The following is a 22,031-nucleotide window of genomic DNA, read 5'->3' on the forward strand; positions in this document are numbered from 1 at the left end:
CACTATCAAGAGGAAAAATCTACAAGAGATAGGAGTACCAGAACGGGGTGGGGGGGCGGGGTACACACAGAAAATACGGAGAGAATTATTGAAGATTTGTTGGCAGAAAACCTCCCTGATATCATGAAAGATGAGAAGATATCTATCCATGAAGCTCAACAAAGCCCACACAGGGTAGATTCCAAAAGAAAGTCACCAAGATATATTACAAGCAAGCTCGCCAAAAACGAAGATAGAATCTTTAGAACGGCTAGGAGTAAAGGAAAAGTCACCTAAAGAAGAATCAATAAAACTAAACTCTGATTATTCAGCAGAAACTGTGCAGTCAAGAAGGCAATGGGATGACATATATAAAGCCTTGAATGAAAAAAACTGCCAGCCAAGAACTATATATCCAGTGAAACTGCCTCTTAATATGGCGGCGAAATCAAGTCATTTTTAGATAGACAGAGTTTGGGAAATCTGTAAAAACCAAACAAAATTACAAGAAATATTAAAGGGAGAACCAATAATATCAGACAACAACCCAAGACTAGAACACAGGACAGAACAACCAGATATCAACCCAAATAGTGAAGTCACAAAAACAAGTCAAATCTAATAGACTGAAAATAGGGGAACAGACAAGTCAATATGTAAACGATGAACCCTTAAAACAAAAAAGAGGGAATAAATAGTGTAGTAACAGAACTTCCATACAGAGAAGAATATAAGGCATTATCAGGACACAGAAGATCAGTTCAACCTTAGAAAACTAAAGGTGTATTAAGGTACCCACAAAGGAAGCTAACAAATCTACCCATAAAAAGAAAAAAATACTCAGCAAACACAAAATCAACAATGAAACAGATGAAAAGAAAATACATAAAGAAAAATGATTCAGCACAGATAATTAAGTAGAACATAGAAACTGTCAACACCACAAAAAAATCAAAATGACAGCAGTAAACTCGTATTTGTCGATAATTACAATGAATGTAAATGGACTAAACGAATCAATAAAGAGACAGAGAGTGGCTGAATGGATTAAAAAACACGATCCGTTTACATGCTGCCTACAAGAGACACACCTTAGAGACACAAACAAACTAAAACTCAAAGGATGGAAAAAATATATATCAAGCAAACAACAACCAAAACAGAGCAGGAGTGGCAATATTAATCTCTGGCAAAATAGACTTTAAAGCAAAATCCACCACAAAGGGTAAGGAATGACACTATATAATGATTAAAGGGTCAATATACCAGGAGGACAATACCATAATAAATATATATGCACCCAATGACAGAGCTCCAAAATACATAAAACAAACTCTAACAGCAATGAAAAGAGAAATAGCTCCACAATAATAATAGGAGACTTTGACACATCACTTTCAGTGAAGGGCAAAACATCTAGAAGAAACTCAATGAAGACAAAACCAAAAAAACCAAACCCAGTGCCGCTGAGTCGATTCCGACTCATAGTGACCCTACAGGACCGAGTAGAACTGCCCCACAGAGTTGCCAAGGAGTGCCTGGTGGATTTGAACTGCCAATCCTTTGGTTAGCAGCCGTAGCACTTAACCACTATGTCACCAGGGTTTCTGGTTCTTTCAAAAGATCAAGAACTCAGCAAACCATTTGCCAAACTGACAAAAGAAAAACAGGAAACGAAGCAAGTAACCAAAACAAGAAATGAGATGGGTGATATTACAACAGACCCAACTGAAATAAAAAGGATCATAACAGAACACTATCGAAAAACTGCATTCCAACAAATTTGAAAACCTAGAGGAAAAGGATGCATTTCTAGAAACATACTACCTACCTAAAATAATACAAACAGAGACAGAAAAACTAAAGAAACCCATAACAAAAGAAGAGATTGACGAGATAATAAGAAAAACTCCCAATGATAAAAAAGCCCTGTCCCAGACAGCTTCACTGGAGAATTCTACCAAACTTTCAGAGCAGAGTTAACACCAGTCCTACTAAATGTATTTCAGAGCGCAGAAAAGGAAGGAATACTCAAGAACTCATTCTATGATGCCAGCAAAACCTGATGCCATAGCCAGGTAAAGACGCCACAAAAAAAGAAAATTACACACCAATATCCTTCATGAACACAGCCGCAAAAATCCTCACTAAAATTCTAGCCCACAGAATTCGATAGCATATCAAAAAAAAGAATTCATAATGACCAACTGGGATTCATATCAGGTATGCAGGGATGACTCAACATTAGAAAAGATAAGAACCACTTGATCTTATCAATTGATGCAGAAAAGGCATTAGACAAAGTCCAACACACATTATCAATACAAAACAGTAAAAAAGGAATAGAAGGGAATTTCCTTGACATAATAAAGGGCATTTACACAAAGCCAACAGCCAACATCATTCCAAGTGGAGAGAGCCCTAAAGCATTCCCTCTGAAAACAGGAACCAAACAAGGATGCCCTGTATCACTCTTATTCAACACTGTGCTGGAGGTCTTAGACAGAGCAATAAGGCAAGAAAAAGAAAAAAAGGGCATCTAAATTGGTAAGGAAGAAATAAAACTACCCCTATTTGTAGATGATATGATTTTATACACAGAAAACCCTGAAGAATTCAAAAGAAAACTACTGGAACTAATAGAAGATTTCAGAAAAGCATCAGGATACAAGATAAACACACAAAAATCAGTGGAATTCATCTACACCAACAAAGAGAACTTCAAAAAGGAAATCACAAAATAAATACCACTTACAATAGTCCCCAAGAAGATAAAGTACTTAGGAATAAATCTAACCAGAAATGTAAAGGACCTATACAAAAAAACTATAAGACACTACTGAAAGCAACCAAAAGAGACCTATTTAAGTGGAAATCCATACCATGCTCATGGACAGGAAGATTCCATATTATGAAAATGTCATTTCTACCCACAGTGATCTACAGATACAAGATAATCCTGATCCAAATTCCAATGGCATATTTTAACAAGATGGAGAAACAAATCACGAACTTTGTATGGAAAGGGTAAGGGCCCCAGATAAATGAAACATTACTGAAGAAGAACAAGGTGGGAGGCCTCACCACTGCCTGATTTTAGAACCTATTATACAACCATGGTAGTCCAAACAGCCTTGTATTAGTATAACAGATACATAGACCAATGGAACAGAATTGAGAATCCAGACGTAAATCCACCCAGCTACGAGCAGCTGATGTTTGACAAAGGCCTTAAGTCCATTAAATAGGGAAAAGACACTCTCTTTAACAAATGATTCTGGCATAACTGGGTACACATCTGCAAAAAAGTGAAACAGAATCCATACTTCACACCATGTACAAAAACTAACTCAAAATTATCAAAGACCTAAATATAAAATCTAAAATGATAACGATCATGAGAAAAAAATAGGGACAATGCTAGGAGCCCCAATAATGCCATAAACAGAGCACTAACCATAACTAACAATGCACAAACACCAGATGAGAAACTAGATAACTGGGATCTCCTAAAAATCAAACACTTATGCTCATCAAAAGACTTCACCAAAAGAGTAAAAAGAGAACCTACAGACTGGGAAAAAATTTTGGTTACGATACATCCGATAAGGGTCTAATCTCTAAAATCTACAAGATAAGGCAACACCTCAAAAAAAGACAACCCAATTAAAAAATGGGCAAAGGATACTAACAGACACTTCACCAAAGAAGACATTCAAGCAGCTAATAGACTACATGAGGAAATGCTCACAATCATTAGCCATTAGAGAAATGCAAATCAAAACTACAATGAGATACCATCTCACCCCAACAAGCCAAAAACCACAAAATAAACAAATGTTGGAGAGGTTGTGGAGAGACTGGAACACCAATGCACTGATGGTGGCAATGTAAAATGATACAACCACTTTGGAAAACAATTTCGTGCTTTCTTAAAAAGCTAGAAATAGAAATACCACATGATCCAGCAATCCCACTACTAGGAATATATCCTAGACAAATAAGAGCCGTCAAATGAATATACATATGCACACCCATGTTCACTGCAACACTGTTCACAATAGCAAAAAGAAAAAACCTAGGAGTCTATCGACAGAAAAATAGATAAATTATGGTACACACAAACAATGGAATACTATGCAGCAATAAAAAACAATGATGACTCTGCAAAACATCTCACAACATGGATGAATCCAGAGGGCATTATGCTGAGTGAAATCAGTCAGTCACAAAAGGACAAATATTGTATGAGATCATTATGAGAGCTGAAGAAAAAGTTTAAACAGAGAAAAAAGCATTCTTTGATGGTTATGAGGGTGGGGAGGGGAAGGGAACGGAATTCACTAACTAGATAGTAGACAAGGATCAACTTCAATGAAGGGACAATACACAACACAGGTGAAGTACTGAACATATCCAAGGGCTGAGGCCTGGGGACCATAGTTTTGGGGGACATCTAGGTTAACTGGCATAACAAAGCTTATTAAGAAAATGTTCTGTATCCCACTTTGGTTAGTGGCGTCTGGGGTCTTAAAAAAAGCTCGCAAGTGGCCATCTAAGATCCATCAGTTGGTCCCATCCTACTTGGAGCAATGAAGAAAACCAAAGACACAAGAAAACTATTAGTCCAAGAGACTAAAGGACCACATAAAACAGAGACTCCACCAGCCTGAGACCAGAAGAACTAGATGGTGCCCGGCTACTACCAGTGACCTCCCTGACAAGGAACACAGCAGAGAGTTCTGGACTGAACAGGAAAAGTGGGGAACAGAACTCAAATTCACTAAAAAGACCAGGCTTAATGGTCTGACAGAGACTGGAGGAACCTCAGAAATTATGGCCCCTGGAAGCTCTGTTAATCCAGAACTAAAACCATTCCCAAAGCCCACTCTTCAGACAAAAATTAGGCGGGCCTATAAAACAAAAAATAATACCCACGAGGACTATGCTTCTTAGTTCAATCAGATACACGAGACCTAATGGGTGGCTCCTGTCCAGAGGCAGGATGAGAAGGCAGAAAGGGACAGGAACTGGCTGAACAGACACAGGGAACCCAGGGTGGAAAGAGGGAATGCGCTGTTACGCTGTGGGGATTTCAACTAATGACACAAAACACTATGTGTATAAATTTTTGTATGAGAAATTAACTTGAGCTGTAAACTTTCACCTAAACCACAATTAAAAAAAAAAAAAACAATGCTTACATCATAATGTAAATGTTTAAAATATACGAACATTAGATATTACTGATAAGTTTGGTTGTGCTTGCTTATACAAGCATCTTCTAGAATAAAAAATTCCATTATTTCATCATTTGTTTCATTTTTTGATTCTTTTATTTATGATCTCAATTTTCTAAAATAATCCTATAGTTATTTCCATTGTTCTAGTCCGCCTAGTCAAACTTACATTGCAATCTATCATTCCCAAAATTTCTCTCATGTGGACGGCATTATACTAAGTGAAGTCAGTCAGTCACAAAAGGACAAATATTGTATGAGATCACTGTTATAAGAACTGAAAAAAAGGTTTAAACACAGAAAAAAGCATTCTTCGATGGTTTCAAGGGTGGGAAGCAATGGGAAGAGGGAATCATTAACTAGACAGCAGACCAGGGTCAACTTCGGAGAAGAGAAGGACAACACACAATACAAGGGAACTGAGCACAACTGACCAGCACAAAAGCACAGGCGCTTCCTGGATGCATCCAAACACACTGAAGGACAGAATAGCTGGGGCTGAGGCCCGGGGACCACAGTTTCAGGGGACATCTAGGTCAACCGGCATAACAAAGTTTACTAAGAAAATGTTCTATATCCCACTTTGGTGAGTAGTTGTCTGGGGTCTTAAAAGCTTATGAGGGGCCATCTAAGGTACATCTTTATCTATTGGTTCCATCCCTCATGGAGCAAAGAAGAATGAAGAAAACCAAAGACAAAAGGAAAATAATAGGAGACAGGGCCAAGATGGCAGAATAGCCAGATGCTTCCTGCCATCCCTCTTATAGCAAAGGCCCAAAAATACAAGTCAAACGATTATATTTATGACAAGCTAGGAGCCCTGAACATCAAAGGCAAAGTCAGAAAACGTACTGAGTGGCAGTGGGAGGGGCACATGGTTCAGAAGCAGAGAGGAGTTGCCGGACGTGAATCACTAGGATCCCTCAGGCACCATTACCAGAAGCGGCTGTGGTGGGCTGGTGGTAGCGTTTGGCTGCAGTTTTCTCAGGGAGAAGCAGCCAGCTGCACAGCTTACTCACACCTCTGGAACCAGAGAATGGTACTCTCAGCAAAAGCTAAGTACTTGTGTATATTTTACCGCGCCCCCCACCCCCAAGTTGATGTCTGCGGCTGTTGACTCCCTGGGCCTGAGATAGGCCCATTTGAGCACCCTGAGCCATACTGAGAAGGAATAAATTCACAACGGGGTAAAAGATAATTAGCCAGCTCCACTAACTGGGGGAGCTCAGGACACAACTGGCTCCTGTCCAGGCATAAACGATCCGTAGACTTTGAATACCTTTCCCCCTTGCATGGACCTGTGTGGGCCTATTCCACGAGAATAGGCCCTTGCTGGCAAACTGACTATTTAAGCTGTGCGGTGGAGAGGTGGGTGTTTAAAATTTGACATGGCTTTGCGTATTAAACTGGGTCCTTACCCACCCACATCAGGGGCCTAAGGACTGGTGGCTCCTCTCAGGTCACCCAACCTCCGCGACAGGGGTCCAAGGATAACTGGTACCTCCCAGTCCTTACAACCAAAAGCACTGGGTGCCCATGGTCCATCTGCAGAACCCACCCACTTCTACGCTCCAGGGAAGAGGGACCCATTTTCCTCAGAGACACGCGGGGGATGGTTCTCAGCTCCCACCTTGTTCAGAGCATGACCCCCTGCTGCAACCAGATACTAGTACCTACACCAAACATCCCTGCCCCTCTAAGACTGTAGGACAGAGCCTGTAGCACACACTTGATGAGCAGGTACCTGGACACCTAAGCTGAATCCACACAGGAGAAGTGAATGGACTCAAAAGCTCACATACCTGATAATAGTTTTAGCCATCTGGTGACAGGACGCCAGAGCTCCAAAGGTGAAAATAATCAAGCTATCTCACTCAAGCAACCCATGTGGGCATATCAAAACAAAACAAAGCAAGAAACTAGGATAGAGTTAGCAAAGATAAAATAAAATACAATAACTTATAGATGACTTGGAGACAGCAGTCAGTATCAAACCACATAAAGAAACGGACCATGATTGCTATAAGCTCTCAAAACAGCGAATCAAAGATCTTCTGGATGAAGGTGCCTTTCTGGAATTACCGGATACAGAATTCAAAAGATTAATATACAGAACTCTTCAAGACATAAGGAAGGAGGTCAGGTAATACGCAGAACGAGTCAAGGAACACACAGGTAAAACAGCTAAAGAAATTAAAAAGGTTCTTCGAGAACATAACGAAAAATTTAATAAGCTGCAAGAATCCACAGAGAGACAGCAACCAGAAATTCAGAAGATTAACAATAAAATTACAGAATTAGACAACTCAATGGAAAGTCAGAGGAGCAAATCGAGAAAGTGGAAGGCAGAATCGGTGACCTTGAAGATAAAGCACTTGGTACCAATATATTTGGAGAAAAATTAGATAAAAGAATTTTTTAAAAATGAAGAAACCTTAAGAATCATGTGGGACTCTATAAAGAGAAATAACCTATGAGTGATTGGAGTACCAGAACAGGGAGAGGTAACAGGAAATACAGAGAGAATTGTTGAAGATTTCTTGGCAGGTAACGTCGTTGATATTGTGAAAGATGAGAAGATACCAACCCAAGATGCTCATCGAACTCCACATAAGGTAGATTTTAAAAGAAAGTCACCAAGACATATTATAATCAAACTTACCAAAACCAAAGATGAAGAGAGAATTTTAAGGGAAGCTAGAGAAAAAAAAAAAAAAAAATTTTTTTTTTTTTTTTTAGAGATAAACGAAAAGTCACCTACAAAGAAGAGTCAATAAGCTTGGACTACTCAGCAAAAACTATACAGGCAAGAAGGCAATGGGATGACTTTTATAATGCACTGAAGGAAAAAAAATCCCAGCCAAGAGTCATATAGCCAGCAAAACTGTCTCTCAAATATGAAGGTGAAATTAGGACATTTCCAGATAAGAGCAACCAGAGGTAAACCCAGGCAGGAAAATCACAAAACAATATCAAGATAAAAAAACGCTCAAAACGAGGAAACAATGATGTTATTACGTAAAAGGAGACAATATTAAAACAATAAACGGGGACTAAGAAATGTAACGATAGATCTCCCATATGGAGAAAAAGATAAGACGTTATACAGAAATAAAAGTTAGGTTTAAACTTAGGAAAATAGGGGTAAATATTAAGGTAACCATAAAGGAGACTAACTATTCTACTCATCAAAATAAAGTACAAGAACAAAACAGAGACTCAGGAGAAAAAAAATCAACAACAACGAGTACGGGGAAAAGACAATATATAAACTACTCAGCACAAAAGATTAAGTGGGAAAAAGAAACTGTCAACAACACACACAAAAAAAGACATCAAAATGACAGCACTAAATTCATACTTATCCATAATTATGCTGAATGTAAATGGATTAAGTGCACCAAGAAAAAGACAGAGAGGGGCAGAATGGATAAAAAAAAAAAACATGATCCATCTATATGCTGCCTACAAGAAACACACCTTAGACTTAGAGACACAGACAAACTAAAACACAAAGGATGGAAAAAACATATATCAAGCAAACAACAATCAAAAACAATATTAATTTTGGACAAAACAGACTTTAAAGTTAAATCCACCACAAAGGATAAGGAAGGACATTATAGAATGATTAAAGGTACAATATACCAGGAGGATATACCCATATTAAATATTTATGCACCCAATGACAGGGCTGCAAGATACGCAAAATGAACTCTAACAGCACTGAAAAGTTAGACAGACAGCTCCACAATTACAGTAGAAGACTTCAACACACCACTTTCAGTGAAGGACAGGACATCCAGAAAGAAGCTCAATAAAGACACGGAAGATCTAAATGCCACAATCAACCAATTCGACCTTATAGACATATACAGAGACCTGCACCCAACAGCAGCCAAGTATACTTTCTTTTCTAGTGCACATGGAACATTCTCTGAATAGACCACATATTAGGACATAAAGCAAGCCTAAGCAGAATCCAAAATATTGAAATATCAGAAAGCATCTTCTCTGACCAAAAGGTCATAAAAGTAAAAATCAATAACAGAAAAAGTAGGGAAAAGAAATCGAACTCTTGGAAGCTGAACAATACTCTGCTCAAAAAATACTGGGTTATAGAAGACGTTAAAGATGGAATCAAGAAATTCACAGAATCCAATGAGAATGAAAACACTTCCTCTCAGAAACTCTGGGACCCAGAGAAAGCAGTGTTCAGAGGCCAATTTATATCAATAAATGCATACATACAAAAAGAAGAAAGGGCCAAAATCAAAGAATTATCCCTACAACTTGAACAAATAGAGAGATCAACAAAAGAAACCCTCGGGTACGAGAAGAAAGCAAATAATAAAAACTAGAGCAGAATTAAATGAAATAGAAAACAGAAAAACAATTGAAAAAGTTAATGACCAAAAGTTGGTTCTTAGAAAAAATTAACAAAATTGATAAACCATTGGCCAAATTGACAAAAGAGAAACAGGAGAGGGAGCACATAACCCAATGAGAAATGAGATGGACGATATTACAACAGACCAAACTGAAATTAAAAGAATCACATCAGATTACAATGAAAAACTGTAGTCTAAAAATTTTGAAAACCTAAAAGAAATGGATGAATTTCTAGAAGCACACTACCTACCTAAACTAACACAAACAGAGGTACAACTAAATAGACCCATAACAAAAGAACAGATTGAAAAGGTAATCAAAAAGCTCCCAACAAAAAAAAGCCCTGGCCTGGATGGCTTCACTACAGAGTTCTACCAAACTTTCAGAGAGGAGTTACCACTACTGCTAAGGTATTTCAGAGCAGAGGAAAGGATGGAATACTTCCAAACTTGTTCTATGAAGCCAGCATATCCCTGATACCAAAACCAGATAAAGACACCACAAAAAAAGAAAATTACAGACCTATATCCCTCATGAACTTAGATGCAAAAATCCTCAACAAAATTCTAGCCACTAGAATTCAAGAACATAACAAAAAAACAGTTCACCATGACCAAGTGGGATTCATATCAGGTATGCAGGGATGGTTCAACAATAGAAAAACAATTAATGTAATCCATCATGTAAATAAAACAAAAGACAAGAACCATATGATCTTATCAATTGATGCAGAAAAAGCATTTGACAAAGTTCGACACCCATTCACGATAAAAGCTCTCGGCAAAATAGGAACAGAAGGAAAATTACTCAACATTATAAAGGGCATTTATACAAAGCCAACAGCCAACATCATCCTAATGGAGAGTCTGAAAGCATTCCCCTTGAGACTGGGAACCAGACAAAGATGCCCTTTATCACCACTCTTATTTAACACTCTGCTGGTTGTCCCAGCCAGAGCAATCAGGCTACATAAAGAAATAAAGGGCATCCACATTGGTAAGGGAGAAATAAAAGTACCTCTATTTGCAGATGACATGATGACATGATGTTATATACAGAAAACCCTAAAGAATTCTGAAGAAAACTAATGAAAGTAATAGAAGAGTTCAGCAGAGTATCAGGATACAAGATAAACATACAAAAATCAGTTGGATTCCTCTATACTAACAAAAAGAACATCTAAGAGGAAACCACCAAATCAATACCATTCACAGTAGCCCACAAGAAGACAAAATACTTAGGAATAAATCTTACCAGAGATGTAAAAGACTTATACAAAGAAAACTAGAAAACACTTCTGCAAGAAACCAAAAGAGACCTATATAAAGTGGAAAAACATACGTTGCTCATGAATAGGAAGATTAACATTATAAAAATACCTATTCTACCAGAAGCAATCTATAGAATTAATACAATTCCGATCCAAATTCCAACAACATTTTTTAATGAGATACAGAAACAAATCACCAACTTCATATGGAAGAGAAAAAGGCCCCAGATAAGTAAAGCATTACTGAAAAAGAAAAACAAAGTGGGAGGCCTTACTCTACCTGATTTTAGAACCTATTATACCAGCACAGTAGTCAAAACAGGCTGGTACCAGCAGAACATATACATAGACTAATGGAACAGAGTTGAGAATCCAGATATAAATCCATCCACATTTGAGCTGCTGATTTTTGACAAAGGCCCAAAGTCAGTTAAAATGGGGAAAAGACAGCCTATTTAAAAAATGGTGCTGGCATAACTGGATTGCCAACTGCAAAAAAATGAAACAAGACCCATACCTCACACCATGCACAAAAACTAACTCAAAATGGATCGAAGACCTACATACAAAATCTAAAACAATAAAGATCACGGAAGAAAAAACAGGGGCAATGTTAGGAGCCCTAATGCATGGCATAAACAGTATATAAAATGTTACCAACAATGCAGAAGAGAAACTAGGTAACTAGGAGCTCCTAAAAATCAAACACCTATGCTCATCCAAACACTTCACCAAAAGAGTAAAAAATTATCTACAGACTGGGAAAAAGTTTTTAGCTATGACATTTCTGACCAGCGCCTGATCTCTAAAATCTACATGATACTGCAAATACTCAACTACAAAAAGACAACCCATTTAAAAAATGGGCAAAAGATATGAACAGACACTCCACTAAAGAAGACATTCAGTTGGCTAAGAGATACATGAGGAACTGCTCATGATCATTAGCCATTAGAGAAATGCAAATCAAAACTACAATGAGATTCCACCTCACTCCAACAAGGCTGGCATTAATCCAAAAAACACAAAATAATAAATGTTGGAAAGGCTGTGGAGTGGTTGGAACACTTATACACTGCTGGTGGGAATGTAAAATGGTACAACCACTTTGGAAATCAATTTGGCACTTCCTTAAAAAGCTAGAAATAGAACTACCATACAATCCAGCAATCCCACTCCTTGGAATATATCCTAGAGAACTAAGAGCCTTTACATGAACAGATATATACACACCCATGTTCACTGCAGCACTGTTTACAATAGCAAAAAGATAGAAGCAACCAAGGTGCCCATCAATGGATGAATGGATAAATTACGGTATATTCACACAATGGAATACTACCCATCAGTAAAGAACAGTGATGAATGTGTGAAACATTTCATAACGTGGGAGAATCTGGAAGGCATTATGCTGACTGAAATCAGTCAGTTGCAAAAGGACAAATATTGTATAAGACCACTATTATAAGAACTCGAGAAATAGTTTAAATAGAGAAGAAAATATTCTTTGATGGTTACGAGAGGGGGGAGAGGGGTATTTACTAATTAGATAGTACATAAGAACTACTTTAGGTGGTAAGAAAGACAACACGCAATACAGATGAGGTCAACACAACTGGACTAAACCAAAAGCAAAGAAGTTTCCTGAATAAACTGAATGCTTCGAAGGCCAGTGTAGCAGGGGCAGGGGTTTGGAGACCATGCTTTCAGGGGATGTCTAAGTCAACTGGCATAATAAAATCTATTAAGAAAACATTTTGCATTCCACTTTGGACAGTGCCATCTGGGGTCTTAAACACTAGCAAGCAGCCATCTAAGATACATCAATTGGTCTCAACCCACCCGGACCAAAGGAGAAGGAAGAACATCAAGGACACAAGGTAATTACAAGCCCAAAAGACAGAAAGGGCCACATAAACCAGAGACTACATCAACCTGAGACCAGAAGAACTAGATGGTGCCCGGCTACAACAGATGACTGCCCTGACAGGGAACACAACAGAGAACCCCTGAGGGAGCAGGAGAGCAGTGGGATGCAGACCCAAATTCTCATAAAAAGACCAGACTTAATGGTCTGACTGAGACTAGAAGGACCCCGGTGGTCACGGCTCCCAGACCTTCTGTTGGCCCAGAACAGGAGTCATTCCCGAAGCCAACTCTTCAGACATGGATTGGACTGGACAATGGGTTGGAGAGGGATGCTGGTGAGGAGTGAGCTTCTTGGATCAGGTGGAAACTTGAAACTATGTTGGCATCTCCTGTCTGGAGGGGAGATGAGAGGGTGGAGGGGGTTAGAAGCTGGCGAAATGGACATGAAAAGAAAGAGTGGAGGGAGGGAGCGGGCTGTCTCATTAGGGGGAGTGCAATTGGGAGTATGTAGCAAGGTGTATGTAAGTTTTTGTGTGAGAGACTGAGTTGATCTGCAAACTTTCACTTAACGCACAATAAAAAATTTTAAAAATAAAAAAAACTAGCAAAACTTTCAGAGTCACTAAACTTGCCATGGTCAAAGTTCTCCCTTTAGCACTCATGGTTATTTGATCAACACCATTAAGCAATCATCAGCTATCACCTTATAAAATTGATAACGGGATGCTCTGGGCATTTAAGATCTATACCTTATATAGACCCAATACTGCACAAGTCTAGTGGATTATTCCCAAGCTTATTCTTGACAAGTAAAAGCAGCCTTTCAAGGGCCACCTTTTGAGAAAGGACACATAATTTAGAACCAGGAGACGTGGTGCTCTAGAAGACATCAAAGGAAATCAGCCCTCGAAACAAGCTGGACAGGATCATTCCAGGTTCAACTTATCATACACACTACAGCCAAATTAAAAGAGACAGACCCCTGGGTACACATCTCCCAATTAAAGAGGGCCCCCTGCCAAGGACAGTCCCATGAACTACCTGGCTTAAAGCTCAAATTTACTTGAGATCACTGTATCCCAGAGGTAGCTGACATCACAAAAGTAGACAGCTTCTGCTCAAGACTCCAGAACAAGGCTCTCCTAGATTTCCTTACCTCGTTCCTTGCTTCTTCATGAACAATTTTGATGATTTATTACCTCTAAAAATCACCTTTATTAGCCTTTTCACACTTCCCATTGTCCCCTTTTGCCCTAATTTTAGTCATTCTGTTTATTCATCTGCTGACAGTGGACCTGACAAAAACCTAACTATTTTCTAAGCCAAAACTGGATTATTTTTCCAATGTGATGATAAAATTTATAAAGAGTTGCCTCTCAAGTGATCAAGATGATATGGTCTTGGCTACTTGATGCCTTCCTTGACCATATGTTCTGCACTCAATGCTAGCCAAGCAACTACCCTTAATTCTTTTGTACATCACATTATCCCAAGAAAAAAGTGACGTAGTAGAAAACCCTTTGCTCTACTGTACTGCCAAATTTCATTCAGTCATGAGAATTATTTTCCTCCAATTATAAATCTATTTTTTACAAAGAGCTGTTATAAACACATCTAAAGTTATGACACAAAGTTTTAACTCTAAAAGTATTAAAATTCTTCAAAATGACATAGATGGTCTTGTAGAATCATAGATGCCTTCACAGCTCAACAAGGCAGAGCATGTGCTATAATTTATGAACAATGTTGTTTTTATGTAAACCAATCTAGACAAGTAACCAACAATTTAAATACACTTAAAGAACAACAGCAAGTATTTCATCACATTGGACAAGTCCAAACTTTTCAAAAGAAAGATCTCATTCTAGACTTGAAATCATGGTTTACAGACTTCAAGGAAAAATTATTAGAACAATTATGTTTTGTTTGATTATTGTCATGATATATGTTTTATCTACACTTCTACTTATCTTATTTCTATACTATGCAAAAAAAATACTATGCAGATGGTGTTTATTCCCTTCCCTAATAGCTCAACAAATGCTTAATCTTCGATTTTAAGAACAGAAACAATGAGAAACTGCAGATGACTTGTCTCTGGTATGGTGAGCCCGAACTACAGGTACCCATTTGACTCCTTGTTCTCAGCGAAGAAAAAATGACTCCCATTCTGACAATCAGTCCCACAGACCTCCTTTTGAGAAAGGATACAGTCCTCGTAATTTGAAGAACAGGACCCAAGTATTAATTGTAACTGCACAGCCACCAAAAGACTTCCAGATAAGATTTCGCTGAACCAGTGGACTTCACATCAATTCAACAACAATTCAACAACTGATCAAGGACAATGACTACCTAAAATGGTGACAGCGGTTCCTAGTTATTCAAACTTCCAGCTGAGTTGGAAGAATAAACAAAAGGGGAAACTGTTAAAAGTAAACTAAAAATCAATGGCCATTTGTTCCAGGTGCAAAAGCCTTTCTGAGGACAAATAAATCAAGATGGCCATTTGTGCCAGGTATAAACCTTGACAGAATTTTTAGTGTTCTAACTGTAAAAACTTTCTGAAAAGAACTTGACAGTTAAAAATGTTTCAGACTCACCATACCAGACTCCACCAATTCCCAAAAGAGGAGTGTACTTACAAAACCAATGACAGAAAGACCTTTGCTCTGTGAGACACTCCCTTTGATTAAACACATGCTAAGATACAATCATTATAACTACCCTACTGGAAGTTCCCTACTTACCTTTAGAATCCCTGTATTCCTGATGCTCATTATGTGAGCACCTATATTTCCTCTGCTTATGTTAGCACCCTGCCACTTTCTACTGGATATTTTCCCTGTTCATGAACAGTTTCTAACTTCGACTAACTATAATTGACTCATTGATCAATTTTTTCAAGTCTCTTGTGCCAAACAGTCAAATTGTGAATGCAAAGGAACAGTTCTTGAAGAAAATTAAAAGTGCTACTCCAGTGAACACACAAATGATAAGAAAGCAAAACAGCTTTATTGCCATCATGGAGAAAGTTTTAGTCGTCTGGAAAGAAGATCAAACCAGCCACAATATTTCCTTACGCCAAAGCCTAATCCAGACCAAGGCCCTAAATCTAATTCTATGAAGGCTAAGAGAGGTGAAGAAGCCGCAGAAGCAAAGTTTGAAGCTAGAAGAGGATGGTTCATGAGGTTTAAGAAAAGAAGCCATCTCCATAACATAAAATGGCAAGGTGAAGCAGCAAGTTATCCAGAAGATCTAGCTGAGATAACTAATGAAGGTGGCTACACTAAACAGCAAATTTTCATTGTAGATGCAACTGCCTTATATTGGAAGAAGACACCATCTAGGATTTTCGTAGCTAGAGAGAAATCAAGGCCTGACCTCAAAGCTTCAAAGGACAGGCTGACTCTCTTGTTAGGGGCTAATGCAGCTGGTGATTTTAAGTTGAAGCCAATGCTCATTTACCACTTTGTACATTTCATGGAAGCAGGCTGACATAGAGCAGCTAGTGGGTTTGAACTGGCAACTTTTTGGTTAGCAGCCAAGTGCCTAACCACAGTGCCACCAGGGCTCCTGTATGTAGATTAAAAAAAAAAAACCAAACCCACTGCCATCAAGTCAATTCCGACTCATAGTGGCAAACAATGGAATATTATCCATTTATAAAGACAAAAGTTCTGTTCCTTGAAAACATCCTAAGTGAAATCACATAGACACAATAGGACAAATATAATCTCACTAATATTAAATATAAACCCCTTGCCACCGAGCTAATTCTGAATCATAGCAACTATACAGGACAGAGCAGAGCTGCCCCACAGGGTTTCCAAAGAGCAGCTGGTAGATCTGAACTGCCTTCATTTTGGTTAGCAGCTGAGCTTTTAACCACTGTGCCACCAGGGCAGTGGTTAAGAGCTCCACTGCTAACCTGGTGGTGCAGTGGTTTTGAATCAGTTTTGAATCAACAAAGCTTCAATTATTCCCTTACAGAGGAACTGAAACTCAGTCAAGCAAGGGACGGGCTCTCAAAAGGCTCACAACAGAAAATGCAAACACATCCAAGGGCTGATCCTGACCTCTACTTCACCCTACTTAGATGAGGTTCCTGTAGTTCTCCAACATTATGCTCCTTCACAAAGCCCTCTGATCAGGATCTAAGCATTCCCACACCTGGAAGAACTCTATGGACAAGTCAGTGTAATCAATGGTACCTGACCATTAAAAACTCATTTCACCTGTGGTCTACACGGTGCTGATTGTGGGAGGCAATTCCCAGTTTTCACATGCTGTGACAAGAAGAAAAGAGGTGTTAAGAATCAGTTTTGATTGACATGAGTGTTTGGATGGGTCCATTTAAGGAAATTTTGAGAACTCATTTTTTATAGCCCTAATTTTAATCTATGACACTTTTCCATCACAGGATACGAGATTCAACGTACAGTTTATATTTTTGTGGGTGATAAATGAAAAACACAAATTAAAAAATAATTCAAACAAGCAGCTGTCTTTAACCAAGTGTAAATATTTGGTTCTAGCCACCAGATGAGGTATAATTTCTCAGATGAGATAGTCACAAGTCAGCCCATTAGGGATAACAAAGAGGCAGTAAGAGGCTTCAAAGAGAGTTTAGGATCTAACCTTGTGATCATAACAGAAAAGGCTAGAATTTTTAAGCATTCCTCATATGCTAAACATTACCCTAACGTGTATTATGTGTTAACTTCTTTAATTACATAATACCCAATTAGATGATCTGTTCTTACTTTCGAATCCGCCAGGTGCTCCTTGGAAACTCTATGGGTCCTATAGGGTCACTATGAGTAGGAATCAACTCAAGAGCACTGGGTTGGGTCTGGGTTCTTACTTTAGAGAGGACAAAAATGTGTCACTGACTCTAAGTAACTTGTCTTCGTCAAACAACTTAATAAATGGCAGAACCCAGGTGGTAGGGTTTTAGAATTACACCCAAAAGATTACACAGTCAAGTAAAATATAAACCATTAAAAGGACATTGGCAGAGGGTTTCCTAACTATGAAAACTTAAAAACTAGTTAAAAGCCAACGACAATGAAATGGTTAAAGGTCTTCATATATACACACACGTGCATATACATAATAAGTTACTACTTTTACCATTAACATGACAAGTGTCAAAAAAGGTAAGGCCACGGGAAAACTTTAAGACGTACTTTTCATAACTAAAAAAATGTAAAATTTACTTAGAATATGATAGTGTCTTTTATAGAAACTTATGGTGCCTGCAAGAGCCCTGGTGGCACAGTGGTTAAGAGCTCAGCTGCTAACCAGGCCAGCAGTTCAAATCCACCAGCCACTCCTTGGAAATTCTGTTCTGTCCTCTTGCGTTGCTAAGAGTTGGAATCAACTCGCCGGCAATGGGTTTGGTTTTTGGTACAGTGCATGCACCCCACAGTAAAATTAACCTAAATGAGAGCAGCTGTCGCTAGCTGGATTTTCATTACATTTCCTGCTCATGTTTTTCAGCATTTTGGTACAATGGGGATATTTAAATCCTGCTTCTGCAGTAAAGAATTTGATTTCACCTAAAGAGAGGTCTGGCCTATGTCCTGACTCCTGGGAGGTAGGTAACCTCTAAACCCTTGGAATCTCCAGAGTGATATGAGTACCTTTGCTATTCATGGTAGGCCCTTCGGTCCACACCTAATAGTTTATATAAAGAGGTGGAAGCTGGTCATGCCAGAAAGACCAACCATGTCATTAGAGAGTTGTGGCTTTGGGCTCCTTGATATCAATCTGACTTCGTGGAGGGAGAGGGAAGACAGGGCTAGAGACCTGAGTTCAACCACTTGAGCAATAATTCAATCGATCATGTTACTGTAGTGAAGCCTCAATAAAAACTCTGGACGTGAAAATGTGAGCATTTAGAATCAGAAATACACCATGGTTACTGTCTCACATCAAAGCTGTTGATCGTCTCCTAAGGATGTGTAAGCTTTGCATGTGGAACCCTCACAGACTCTTCCCTATGTGTCTCTTATCCGGCTGCTTCTAGTTTGTACCCTTTCACTGTAATAAATGTGATCGTTTGTATAATAGCTTCCAGTGAGTTCTGTGAGACTTTCTATTATGGACCTTAGGGTGGTTCTGGTAAACCCCCTAACTTTCAGTTGGTGTTAGAAGTCTGGAACAAATTTCGCAATCTGGAAGACAGTACCCTTAACCTCAAGTTGGGCTAACTTTGGTAGTACTTAATTACAATTTTCTTAAAAGAACAATAATGAAGATTGTTCCTGGAACATGAGTGTGGATTACAAAGGAAATCAAAATCCCTTTTGCAGTAAGTATTTTTTTTTTTTAAATGCATAGTAAACAAATAGTGCCTTCATATTTGAACCATATCACAAATAAAAATCCTCACAGATTTCTTCATTAAATTTGAGAGTTTCCACACATTATGCAACCAGTGTGACAGAAACAAGGGGCTCACTGAAAGTAAATTCCTCATGCTCTAAATGCATCTGTTTCTAATAAATGCTTCTAAAGAAAATTTTAATATTGTTTAATAAATTCTCTGTATCTCATTAAAAATAAATTTAAAGATCTGAGTAGGATGACTGTTGGATCTTTTGTATAGCATCTCTTTTAAACAGAGCCCTGGTGGCACAGCGGTTAAGCATTCAGCTTCTAACCAAAAGGTGGGCAATTTGAATCCACCAGCTGCTCCTTGGAAACCCTATGGTGCAGTTTTACTCTGTTCTCTAGGGTCGCTATGAGTTAGAATTAACTCGAACAAAGGGTTTGGCTTTGTTTTTAAATAAGACTCCTATTAAGTCCACGTTATTAGTTTCATTCTATAGATATTATAACAACTCTAGTAAGGTTAAAGTATATACCATATGATCCTTTTTTATATTTTTAAAGATTTTTTTTTTTTAACTCCTGAGTCCCTGGGTGGCATAAACTATTAACATGCTCAGCTGCTAATCAAAAGGTTGGAAGTTTGAGTCAAACCAGAGACTACTTGGAAGAAAGGGCCTGGCAACCTACTTTCACAAAATCAGCCACTGAAAACTACTGTGACACACACTGGGTCACCATGAGTCAGAGTCAACTAAAAAGGCAAGTGACTTTTTCTTTATATTCCTAAGGGAAGATTAAATTTGAAAATAGGATATTCATGAGTATGTATGAACCTAAAATATATGTTGGAAACATAACTAAATAGAAACATAAAAACTCAAAGAGAAATTGATAAATTATTAAATGTGAACAGAAAAATTAAAAACAATTTCCTTCGAAATCATGTCTATAATGCAATAAAATGTAAGCATATTGAAGATTCAGTTTATCTAAATTAGTGAATACAAACTGAACTTTTATCCAAGACACTTGGATACACCAACTGAACATTCATCAAATATGACCATGTAGTGAGTCATAAAGAAAATGTCAGCTAATTTCAAACAAGGAGCTATCTTACCATATTTAACAACTCTCCTATTACTGGATATTGTGTTGTCTTCAGTTAGAAATAAAGTTGTCATAAAATCTAAAAAATATTAAGGAGATACCAAACAGACCACAGGTTTTTCCACAGCGAAATAAAAACAAACGAAAATCAGATAGTGAAAACAAGCTAAACAAATCAAAAAGCAAAGGATAGTATATGTACTTAGAATTTGATTAAAGGAAAAACTTTCTACAACCTATGTCATAATTTTTAAATGACCAATTTAGAGTCATTGTGAAGAATAAAAGGGAATGTGGTCAAAGCAGTGATCTTAAAGAAATTTATATTTAACAACATAATTACTAAAAAAAAAAGGGTTTGAAAATTAATAAAACGACTGTTCAAATTTGTAAACCAAGAGAGGGAAAAAGGAATTACATATTAAAAATTAAGTAAATATCAATAAAACTTGAGAGAAATGATAAGCTTCAAGGACGAAAGAAAGAGACGGACTATCTGAAAGTGACGAAATAAATAAACTTTCCAACTCGGTCCTGGGCCCTTGGCGCGCGGCGGGGGCCGCCCTGAAGGCCGAAGGGACAAGGCTGGGGGTGCGGGCGAGGTTCTCCCGCGGGGCCTTTACCGGCGCGAGGTGGAGTGAGGGCGGCTCAGGGTCAGGTAGCAAAACGACAAGCGGGATTCCACAGTCCCGAAAGCAGGAAGGCCACGCGGACCGGCCTCAGCGTGGTTTTAACCGGAAACAGACGGGTATCCGGGACGACAGCTGGGCAGGTACCGGGAGTTTAACTATCGCATAAATGCCCGGACCCCAAGCAAGGAGGACACGGGGCTGGAGGGGACGGAAGATGCGGGCTCGAGCTTAAAACACTACACTCACCTAACATCCCTCACGGGACCGTCGCTCCGAGAAATCCTCTTCCGGGTCGGCAGGACTGTGTCGGGATGGGGCGGGGCATCACCGACCAGAGGCGGGGCGTGGACATAGGCGAGCTGGGCGTTGAGGGGGCGGGGCCTGAGCTCCCCTACTTCAGGATTTAGGATTCGCATATCTGTCCGTAAGTCTTCCCAACTGAACTTGATTCTCCGCTTTTGATGTGATTCACTGTCTTTGGGGTCCTGAGGACCACAGCTGCTTCCTACCTATTTTAAATTCACGTTTCAAACGATTTAAGTAAAAGAGGAGAGCTGTGTAGGTCACATGTATTGGAAACTGAGATGTTTTCCTTCTTCTACGTGGAAAACTGGTAAAAATCAAACGCGCAGTTAGTGAACGGTTCCTGACTCAGGCCTTTGAGCTGGAACTTCAGTGGGGGGGACGATGTGGTGCTGTGATTGGGTCCAGGAACATCTGAAACTCCTGTAATTAGATGAGTTATTTCATTGAGCAAGGGCTGGAGTTGTCTGTATTGGTGGAAGCTAGAATGCAAAATGCAAAACTCTGCCCTGTGCAGAACACTCAATTTCATGCTGACTTCCACAGAACTTAATTTCCATTTCTGTCCCTGTTGTCTGCTATAACAGAAATACCGCAAGTGGATGGCTTTAACAAAGACAAATTTATTCTCTGTCCAGTTTTTTTAGTAGGAGGGCATCAGCTCCAGGGGAAGGCTTTTTCTCCCTTTCTACTTTTTTACTCTGTAGGAAGATCCTTGTCATCAAACTTCCCTTGATCTGGGAGCATCTCACGCAGTAACCTCAGGTCCAAAGGACACGCTCTGCCTCCGGCACTGCTTTCTTGGTGGTATGAGGTTCCCATGTCTCTCTGCTCACTTCTCTCTTTTATAGCTCAAAAGGGACTGGCTTAAGACACTATCTAACCTTGTAGGTC

At 38.8% G+C, this 22,031-nt stretch overlaps 1 protein-coding gene across 8 annotated transcripts in view; it reads right to left on the bottom strand.

Moving 5' to 3' along the window:
- LOC126065979 (zinc finger protein 596-like) overlaps nt 1–21,149 on the bottom strand; it is a 63,365-nt gene extending 42,216 nt beyond the window's left edge. For 4 of the 8 annotated variants that reach the window (XR_007514973.1, XM_049866703.1, XM_049866702.1 and 1 more), the window contains exon 1: nt 21,081–21,106. Coding sequence is in view for 1 of the 8 variants with exons in the window: in XM_049866705.1 (XP_049722662.1) it covers nt 20,213–20,215 (3 nt within the window). In the remaining 7 variants the exon portion in view is untranslated. The other 4 variants (XM_049866706.1, XM_049866704.1, XM_049866710.1 and 1 more) reach the window with 4 other exon arrangements.
- Nucleotides 21,150–22,031: the final 882 nt, after the last annotated feature.

This window comes from Elephas maximus, chromosome 22, assembly GCF_024166365.1.
Source record: "Elephas maximus indicus isolate mEleMax1 chromosome 22, mEleMax1 primary haplotype, whole genome shotgun sequence".
In the NCBI taxonomy this organism is placed as follows: domain Eukaryota; kingdom Metazoa; phylum Chordata; class Mammalia; order Proboscidea; family Elephantidae; genus Elephas; species Elephas maximus.